Source organism: Pristis pectinata, chromosome 1 (assembly GCF_009764475.1).
Source record: "Pristis pectinata isolate sPriPec2 chromosome 1, sPriPec2.1.pri, whole genome shotgun sequence".
NCBI classification, from domain to species: Eukaryota; Metazoa; Chordata; class Chondrichthyes; order Rhinopristiformes; family Pristidae; genus Pristis; species Pristis pectinata.
In genome coordinates this window covers 127532819-127543516 of record NC_067405.1, presented here as the reverse complement: position 1 = coordinate 127543516, position 10698 = coordinate 127532819, and the positions used below count along the sequence as shown (strand labels likewise).

General features: G+C 40.1%; 1 protein-coding gene across 3 annotated transcripts in view; it reads left to right on the top strand.

The window, feature by feature from the left end:
* Window positions 1–3211: 3211 nt before the first annotated feature.
* Window positions 3212–10698, top strand: part of ppp2r5eb (protein phosphatase 2, regulatory subunit B', epsilon isoform b) — a 90790-nt gene continuing 83303 nt past the window's right edge. For 2 of the 3 annotated variants that reach the window (XM_052020572.1, XM_052020564.1), the window contains exon 1: window positions 3223–3879. In XM_052020572.1, coding sequence (XP_051876532.1) covers window positions 3726–3879 — 154 coding nt within the window. In that variant the 5' untranslated portion in view covers window positions 3223–3725. Of the gene's footprint in view, window positions 3880–10698 lie in introns of all 3 variants that reach the window. The other variant, XM_052020555.1, reaches the window with a different exon arrangement.

Genomic DNA, 10698 nt, shown 5'->3' with positions numbered 1-10698 from the left:
TGCTGCTTCTGCCAATTGTAAATAAGGTTGGTGAATTACAGGCACAGATGGGTGTGTGGGAATATGATGCTGCGATAACACAAACTTGATTCAAAAATGGCAGGACTACACATTAAATATTCCTGGATATAGAGAGTTCAGAAAGGATAGGGAGAGAAAGAAGGAGAATGAGAAGTAATATTGATTAAAGGAAACATTATGGTGCTGCAGAGAGAGGATGCCATAGCAGGGTCAAAGACAGAATCAATTTGGTTTGAGCTAAGAAGCAGTAGAGTGAACGTTACACTATTGGATGTGTTTCTTAAGTCATCAAATGAGAGCGAGAGATATGAATAGCAAATATGCAAGTAAATTACAGAGAAGTGCAAAATTATAATGCATTAGTTATCCCAATTTAAACTGAGATAGTAATAGTATTAAGGGCAGAGAGGGTGAAAAGTTTTCTTTTAATTTGAAAGGTATCAAGGATAATTTTCTAGAGCAGTACATTTCTGGTCTAATGGGGAAAGAGGCATTGCTGGATCTAGTTCTGGGGGATGAGATGACTCAAGTGCACAAAGTTTTGGTAGGGAGATATTGTTCACGACAATTATAAGTTTTATGTTTCCTATAGAAGGAGAAATCCAAAGTAAAAATAATTAACTGCAGTAGGGCCAATTTTAATGGGATGAAGCTGGATCTAGTCCAGGTAAATTGGTAGTCTAGTCCAGGTAAAGTTAACAGGCAAAACTGTAACAGGGCAATGGGCAGCCTTTAAGAAATACATCAGTTTTGGTGCATTCCCTTGTAGGGCAAAGGAAGAATAAATAAATCCAAAGCTCCCTGGATGACAAAAGAGAAATAGAAGGTGCTAAAGTAAAAAATGGCTGTGGATGATATGTGTTGGGTTGTAAATACCAGTGGGAACCAGTCTGATTACAAAAGAATTAGAGGGAAATTGAAAATTAGCACATGAGAAAAGGTTATGTTACCATGTAGATTGGAATCCAAAATTGTTCCATAAGCATATAAATAATAAAAAAGATAGTACACGGAGAAGTGGGACTTATTAAACGCAAACACGGGAACTTGCACATGGATACAGAGGACAGTGTTAAGGTACCAAATGAACACCTTGTATCTATCTCCATCAGGTGAGTGGGTGGTTCTAAAGGAGGAGATGGTTCAAGTACTTGATACATTCAAAATTGATAGCATGAAATTATTAGAAAAGTTGAATGATCTTAAGCTAGATAAGTCACCAGGACCAAACGGGATGCAATCTGAGGGAAGTAGTAGGAGAAAATTGTGGGGGCAATTGGGGACTGTGATCTTGCAGTACTCTTTAGATAAGGGGTAATGCCAGAGGACTGGAAAGTTGTAGATATTAATCCCTTGGTCAAAAAAAAGGAGTAAAGATAAGTCCAGCAACTAAAGTCCATACAATAAAACCTGAGCGGTAGAAAAGCTTTTGGAAACATTGATCCAGGAGAGGATTAATAGTCACTCAAAGGAAAATAGATTAATTAAGCCAAGTCAATATGGATTTGCTAGGGGTAAATTGGATTTAATCAATTTGATGTAGCTTTTTGATGAGGTAATAGATGAAGTTTTGTGGACTTCCAGAAGCCTCTTGTTAAGGTACTGACTTACAGGCTTATCAGTAAAGTTGAAGCACGTGACATAAAAGGGACATCGATAGTACAGTTATCAAGTTGGCTCAGTAACAGGGCGGTGCTGATTGGTTGGTTTTTTTTGGATTGGAGGAAGTTGAGTTGTGATATTCTTTGGAGCTTCGTGTTGGGGAATTGCTTTTTTTTTACTTTAATGACCTGGACATGGGAAATGCAAGCCGCGATTTCCAAATTTGCCGATAACACAAAACCTGGCAACATTATGATCTACGAGGAGGGTAACACATTCAGCGGGATATAAACAGGCTGATGGAATAGGCAGAATATGACGGGTGAGGTTTAATACCAACAGATGCAAGGTGATGCATTTTGATAGGAAAAATGCAGAGAGCCAATGTAGAATATCATTCAGAGAGACGCGGGAATATGTGTGCACAAATCATTGAAAACAGCAGGACAGGTTGAGAAGCTGACGAATAAAGCTTTAACAATAGAGCTGTAAGGTATAAAAGCGGGGAAGTTGTGCTGAATCTTTATCTAGCACTGGCCTGCTTCTACTGGAGTACTGTGTTCAATTCTAAATTCCACGTTACGGGAACGATGTGAAAACATTAGATAGGGTCCAGAAGAGGGACTACAGTTACAAGGATACAATCGGTAGGCTGTGACTGTTCCCTTTGGAGAGAGGGCAGAGGGGGTCAAGGATTAAACGTCACAGGCATAAAATGAAGGGGAAGAACAACATGAAGAAATAACTTTTTTTCTTAAAATCAAAATCAGTGTGTGTGGGGTTGGAATCTGGAAGGCACTGCCTGCAATATGGTGGAGCCAGGTCCCACTGTGACCTTCAGGAGGGAATTGGATGAAGATATTTTTTTAAATTGCAAAGTTACAGACGTGGGGCTGATGGGTGGAACTGGAAAGTTGCCCAGATGGCAACCATTCTCTGAAAGCACTCCTTACGGTGCAACACCTCCTCCATGACTTGAGTGTCAGCTTAGACTTTTGCGATCAAACCTCTGGAGGGTGACTTGGTTGTAAAACTCACAGGTGGACACAAATGCAAAAAAAGACAGTCAAATCTGATACGTACATTAAAATGCAAAGCAGTTGCAGACGATGATAATAGTGTTTTGACCCCTCTGACAGCTTTAGTTCTGTACACTGCTCTACTCTCCCCCAAGCTGCAAACTCCCTTCCACCGTAACCAAGCAATGGCTCATACGGGTGTTCGTTCACCTCCCGACCTATGAGAACGGCCTCTGTGGAACGACGTCAAAGCCGCTCAACCGAACTTGATTGTTTCCCCCCCTCCCCCAAAACAACCTTCCCCCACGGCGTGACGGCACTCGATTGACCGCGGCATCAACCGCTCAGAGATGAGAGCAGCTGGATGCCGTTTCGATTGACGTCTCCGGATAACCAGTCAGAGAGCGCTCCTGCCCCTTGACGTCGGCGGCATGTGTCGGCACCTGCCAATCAACGAGGGGCAGGGGAGGGGAGGGGGCGGGATGGAACGAGTGACCCGCCCACATCCTCCCGCTTCCCCCCCGCCCCTCCACCCCTCCCCATCCTTTCCACACCCCCCTCGCTGAGTTGACCACACAACCCCATGTTGGAAGTAGATGCGGCCGTTCGGTGCTGACACAAAAGGAGGAAGAACACAATAGGGAGGGGGATAGAAAACACCACAGGAGGACGTATCAGGAACGGGCGAGCGCTGGTGAAGCAAGTGCGCTCGAGGAATGTGACAGTTTTTTGAAAAAAAATTATAAATCGCCTCATAATTGTTTCCCCATCGCGGAGGGGGATCCGACCCCAAACACACGCCGCAGCCGCCCGATTTTAATGGACGCTTGAAGTGAGCGGCCCGGAGGCGGGTGGCACTGACTGGACGGGAGCCTGGGGGTTGCTGTGGCCCCGATCTCGCTTGCAACGACACCCCCTCCCACCCCTCCGATCGAGAGGCGGAGAGGACGCCGGCCGGTGGTGGGTGGGGGGCCGCCCGCCCGCTTGTTACCGCCCGCCCTCCATCTCTCCGTTCGCGGGCTGCCGCTTAACGCCACTCTTGCGAGGTGACCGGGCGCCGGGTTGACTCGATCGGAAAGGGATATGTCCTCGCCCACCGTCACCACCGCAACGGAGAAAGTAGACGGATTCACCCGCAAGTCCGTTCGGAAGACCAAGCAGAAGCGCTCGCAGAGCTCCTCGCAGTACAAGATCCAAGGGAAAGCCGTCGACTTGAACCCCCTGCCTCTATTCAAAGGTAAGGCCACAAAAGTCAGCCTTCACTCCACCCCACCGGCAGTGCCTGTGGTATCCCACCATTGCATTTCGTCCCCATTCATGCACTTTGCAAAGTTGTTGGGGGGGGGGGGGTGGGGGGGGGGTGGCAGTGTGATTGGAGTGGGAGATCTGGAGTGAACTTGACTAAAGAGACGAATAGGTACAATCAACGCAGTTTATAGAAACAGGGACGATCTTGCACGGTTGAATAAGTAAATAACTTTTTATTCCCCTCCTGCAGAGCTTTCTTTAATGAAAATGTAAGGTTGTGCAAAGTTCGGTGGAAACATTTCAACCTAGATAAATACAGCTTGAAGACTGAATTACTCCTTTTGTTGCGCTATACTTTTTCTGAAACCCCAGCAGATTGATATTTACAAGGTTTCTCCGCAGCTTCCTGTTGTGAACTTTTCCATTTATTGATAAGTCAAAGTTAAAAATTGTATTCCCCTCATATTCAAGTGATCTAGGTACAGTAGAGTAGATGTATCATCGTGTGGTTGCTAGGCTAACAGTGACTTCATAGTCCATTCCCTGTTGCTGAAGTAACAAGGGTTTCTTGAGGCGATTACTTGTAGCTTTTAGTGTTAAATATATTGTTTGGGGAGCTTGAGTTGTGTACACCTGTAGCAGTGAACTAAATCGCGTTGATCTGGTGAGTTTCCATGACTTTTTAAAACATTATGGTACTATGAACCAGGTGTTGTAAGATTGTCAAAAGGCTGTGTGCTGCTCAATAAGTTTTTTTTGCCTCTTAAGATAAAATATAGCAAACTGAAAATAAATTGAAAAGTTGGTGGTGGAGTTTTACAGTTGGTGGATTATCGAAGTTTTTAATTTTCACGTAAATGAGATGTACAATTTTCATACACGTAATTGTTTCAGGAAAGGACAAGAATGGTATTACATTACAATATTTAATAGTGTGTATAATGCATACCACATATTTTCTTAAGATTTCTGAGGTTATTATTACATGCTAAACTATTTCCTTGTGTTATTAAAACGTCTGTTTTCTTTTTAAAACGAGCAACTCCTGGTTGGATTAATCCTCCTTCAGCTAGTTCTATTACTGGCAGTTGGGTGCAAATGATATTTGAAATTGTGCTTTACAACATTTCTAGGCATTGTATGCTTAAAAACGTGCTGCATTTTGGGTACTGGTGAATGTTAGCGATAATTCAAAGGTTTGTCTATCAACTGGTGTATATTGGCAATAACTGAAGTTTGTCTATCACAGTTTTGATAGAAAATATTGGTTTAGTTGTTGGTACAAAAAGTTAATGATGCCTCTTGAAAATAATGTCAATCAGATAGTTCAATTGAGCATCAGATCACGAGTCCAAATCAAATGATTCATATCCAACATCTGAATCCTGGAAATCTTCAGGTTCAAATTTATATAGACTGGGTTGCTTTTCTTTTGAGGAAAGGAGACTCAGAGTGAGCTAAAAGAGGAGTGACAACATAGGATTCACTGTGAGGAGCTTGGATGGATCATTTTCAGTTGACTTGCTGATTAAGAAATGTAATCTATGTATATATAAAAAAAAAAGTAGTAGTTTCCATCATTCTTAAAGGCACTGACTTTTTCTTGGCTTCAGTTCCATGTTTAATGGCATTCCCTCAGTTACTTTATTTGTTGTCTAAAGTTGGTTCTTCTGTACTGGTTGGTGTAATGATAAAGCTAAACTGTTGGGCACACCTTTTCGGTAGGTAGTCACAGGATACTCGATAAAGAGTAAAAGTCTGCTGATTTTAGTATGTATTTATTTTGCTCTCCTTTCCAACTTATCCAGATCAGGGTGTCCGAAACCCAACTCGTATTACTACTGAGGTCAGCGAGCTTAGTCTAGACTGACAATCAGACCTGGGACATCTCAATTCAGTACATCTAAGGAGCATGGTGAATTTTGCCAAGAAAAGAAAACTTCAAAGTGAAAAAGGAAATTAGCTAAAAAAAATCACAGAGCAAACGTAAATAAGTGCACTTATTGGAATATATTATTGGAATATAGTTTTTCACTTGTAGGCCACTTGCTAATGTGCAGCTTTGCAGCCCGAGTGTTGTGTGGCCTAACTTGTAAATCTGTGAATGCTACAAATATAGCAAAGTCTTATTCCATTAGGGTTAGTTAGAACATATCATTGTTATTGACTTCATTTCAGACCTTTTTCAGAAATTAAATACTTTGCTGTTTTGTGCTGATTTCAAGTCCAACTGGTTAGTTGCTGGCACAAGAAGTCAATAAGGCCCTCTCTGAAAGAGAAGGCATATATCATTCAAATGGTTCAATAGAATGCCAGATCATGAGTGCATTTTGACTGATTCACGTCTAACCCCTGAATCTTGAACTGCTGTTGGTTTGTATTTGATAAACATACTGGGTTGCTTTTCTCTTGACAAAAGAATGGCCCAGTGAAGGCCTTTCAAATTATGAAAGATTTTAATGGTGCACGTGAAAGGAATGTTTCCACTTGTGAGCATAGATAGAGCTGATCAATATAAAATAGTCACCAAGATATCCAACAGGCAGTTCTTTATTCAGAGAGAACTATGGAACTGGCTTTAAGGAGTGGCTGAAATGAATATTATAGATGCATTTAAGGGGAGGCTGGAAGAGAATATTGAAGAATATAGAAAATATAACAGTAAAATTATAAAGGAAAGTAAAGAGTAAGAAAATAATGAAAAACTCTTAAGTCATAGGAAATATGTAATGGAATATAATAGGAAATAACCAAAAAAAGATTAGTCTATTAGGGATCAAAAGGATAAATTGTATGGTGGGAAAGGATATGGGTAAGGTGCTTAATATTTTGTATGTATATTTACAAAAAGCGGGTGATGCTGCTGTTTGTAATTAAAGAGAAAGAGTGTGAAATATTAGATAGGATAAATGGAGTAAAGCATAAGTAGTAGGGGATTTAACATCTTTGAAAACGCATAAATGGATAAAATATATCCCAGACTTTTAAAAGAAGCAAGGGCAGAAATTACAGAGGGTCTGACTACAGTTTTTTTTTTAACTCTCTGGCTGCAAGGATGGTGCCAGAAGATTGGAGGACTGCTAACGTTGTACATCGTTTAAAAAGGGAGGAAGGAATAAATCAAGAAATTAGAGTAGTTTAAATTTGGTAAGCAATTTATTGGAATCCATACTAGGGGATCTTATAAGCCTTTATTTGGAAGGTCTTATTAATCAGAAACAGTCAGTATGGATTTGTTAAGGGAAGGTTGTGGTTTTACACATGATTGGATTTTTTTGAGGTAACAAAGAGGGTCTTTAAGGGTAGTGCATTTGATTTAGTCTGTGCCTATTTCAACAAAGCTTGTGTCTATTGCCCATGTAGCAGGCTGGTCAAAAAAGTAAAAGCCCTTGCGATCCAAGGGAGAGTGGCAAAATGGCTGGAATATTGGCAGGAAACAAATGGTAATGATTGATAGTTTTTGTGACTTGAAAGCTATAATCAGTTGTTTTTCACAGAGCTTGGTAGTACCCATGCTTTTCATTAATATATATATGTTAGGAAAGCAAAGGGAGGTAGTGTATTTGGAGGGATGCAACAAGGCAAAGGAATGTACAATAAAAGGGAAGATATTAAAGGTGTGGGAAAACGGAGTTTGGAGTGTATGTGTACAGATCCTTAAATATCGCAGGATAGGTCAATAAGGTGGTTTTAGAAAAGCATACATTTGTCAAGGCATAGAATATTTAAAAAAAATTACAGGGAAGTTTTGCTCAAACTGTAAACAACATTAGTTAATTCACAGCTTGTGTACTCCGTGCAGTTTTGGTCACCACATTATTGGAAAGATATTGCACTGGATGAGTGTGGACAGGATTTACCAGGATGTTGAAAGACTGGAAGATTATAGCCATGAAGAAAGATTGGATAAACTTGGTGAGATTTAATTGAGGGATTGAAATGGAAGAAATAAGAAGGGCTGTTTCTCTCAGTAGTATGATCAAAGACCAGGGAGTATAGATTTGGAGTAATTGACAGAACGATTAGAGGATGGAAGAGACAAAAAAAAATCACCTGAAGGGTGGTAGAAAGCCTTATCATATTTGAACAGTACTTGTCATGAGCTGCAGGGACATGGACCTGTTGGTGGAAGGTGTGATTGGGTGGGGTAACTCTCTTTTGTAAATTTTCTGTGATTTCTGATGAGAGAGAAGGGAACAGAAATATTGATAGATTTAAATGAGGAAATGCTGCAGAGAGGGACATAACTGCTGGCCTGGACTGGTTGGGCTGAGTAGCTTTTGTCTATGCCATGTATGCTAAGCAGCACTTATGTAAATATTATAGATTGTGTAGTAGTAATTTTTCTTTATCCACTTAGGTGCTGCTTCAAGAATCCTTTTGAAAAGACTTATTATGTCCATATTGAATCATGTTGCTCCAATTAGGGATGATGTGGTCAGTGTGGTAATGCACTATACTTCGTAACTATAATTGTAAAATATATATGGCATGCTATGATTCGGCACTGTTTAAAGAACTTTTACAGAGCTTTCACAGAAATGTCACTTGTAGATAATTGCTTTCCACAGTTTTTCATACTATCGTACCTTGTAATTGTTTGTGTTCCTGAACTATGAAAAGTGATATAATTCTGTTCTTGTTTCCAGTCATAACTTTTTCCTGGCAGAGAATATTTATGTTAGTGAAAAATTCTAAGGAAAGTCTGCAGTATAGATGACCGAGACTGAAATTCATGAGAGCTGGTAATTATGGTGAATCAAAACCTGTAAGTTGTAGAAAGGAGGAGGTACTGATGATGTGATGCCAAGCTCTAAAAGTTAGAGAGCATCAAGCTCTTCTTGTTTGCTTTATTCCATGGACCAGCTGAGGTTAGCTCACCCAGCATAGACGAGAGGTGAATCTGGAACCTGCTGGTTTTCATGGTTAAGATGTACAGTGGGTAAACATTCAACAATCCACCTTCACTGTGAGAAGGACATTAATTTTCTGATACTTTCAATCTAACATAGCAGAATTATTTTAACATCTTCCTGTGAAATGCTTGCTAGTTGCTTTCCCTTATATAACAACTCATTGTAGTTGGGCAGTGATGCTAAAATTAGTTTTTGTGCATGCTTATTTAACCAACAGCATTTATGAAAAATAACTAAATCCTAGAAGTTGACCCATTTAGCCTTCATGGTGTATGTTTGATACCTATTAATTTGTTTGATACGAGGCTAAACCTGGGGCCTGGAACTGGATTAGATGTACTTCACAACAAGGTGGAGGATTAAGAAAGAGCCTTTTCATTTATTGCCATCTTTAGCTATTGCATTTCCGGAGGGAATGAGATGGTTTTCTGTCTATTGCTTTTCAAACACCTGCTTTATTTGAAGTCTTCCATTTAATTCTACTTATAGCACCTTGGGGTATATTGCCCTGAAGAGGTACTGACAGTGATTTATCAGAATGGTACCTCTGACTTGGAGAGTGATACTGCAAGAGCAGGTTGCATTCTCTTGCCTTTTATTTCTTCTACTGTAGACAAATGAGGGGTGATCCGCTCAGTTTGTTTAAAATTTTGGCGAATAGATAGAGTCGATGGAGAAAGACTTTATCTGTTCGGGGAATTAAGAACAAGGGGATATAAAGCAAAAACTATATTAAGCCATATAAGAGTAAATTTTCAACTTTTTCGCAGCATAGTAGAAATCTTTCCCTTAAAGTTTGACTGTTGGAGCAAGTGGGAGCTTTTAAAACTGAAATAGATATTTGGATCAGAGTATTAAATGATCAAGAGCAAAGGCAGGTGTGTTTGGATGCAGATCATCCAAGATTCAACTGAAAGCTGGCCTATCCCTGTTCCTTATCTGGAAAACCTCATGACAGCTCATTCTCTATTAACAATTATTAGATTTGGCATGATATATATTCTTTGATTTCATCTGGACTTTAGATAGTGAAAAGTGATTAAGTTGCTTAACCATTGTGTTAACTTCTGGCATACCCCTTTGATATTTCAGGAAGCTTACTTACTGGATTAGAATGAAATCTTTTATTTTGAGATTTAGTTTGATATTGAAACCTATGCTCTCGTTGCCAGGCGAGGAAGCAATTGTATTTTCTTTTTCTGCTCCCTGCAGAAATATTGAAATGTAAAGATTTTGCATGTTGGGGGTGAGGGTTATCAGCTGACCAAGTTGGTCATTACGTTTGCCTGGTTTCAGATAGTTTTGGAGATAATGCTCAGTCGTGGTAGAAGTCCTCCACAGATGAAATTCATCTCTTGGCTTCAAATTCAGAAGTCATTCACTGTATGCAACTACGCAAGCCATCAGGGTGAAGGTAAGGCAGGCAAAAAGCAACTGTGTTTAATTACCTATCACAATCAACTTCTGTTGTCAGTTGCAAGTACTCATGGGCAAATGTTTTAAGTTAAGTAAACCAGCGATGGCAATTTCTTCCTTGTTCCCCATCCCAACTTTGGGGACAGGTTTTATCAGTCACCACATCTCTCCGTCTGGTAGTCTTTTTTGGTTTATGGCTTGGACTTCCTCAATTTCTCTATGCTTCAAAATATCTTCAAGAGAAACCCTCATCTTCCTCAAATTTTGACCTTCTCCTCAATGGTAGCTACTTTCCACTATGATATTTCTGCATAATATGATATCAGATAGTCATGAAATTCTAATTATTGCCTTTCTGTTTCTCTCCGCATGGATGATCTGATTGGCACAGATTATTGCAGCCTCCGAATACTTCGTCCATGTGAAACAACAAGTTTCAAATGGTTCAAAAAAACAAACTGCTGGAGGAACTCAAT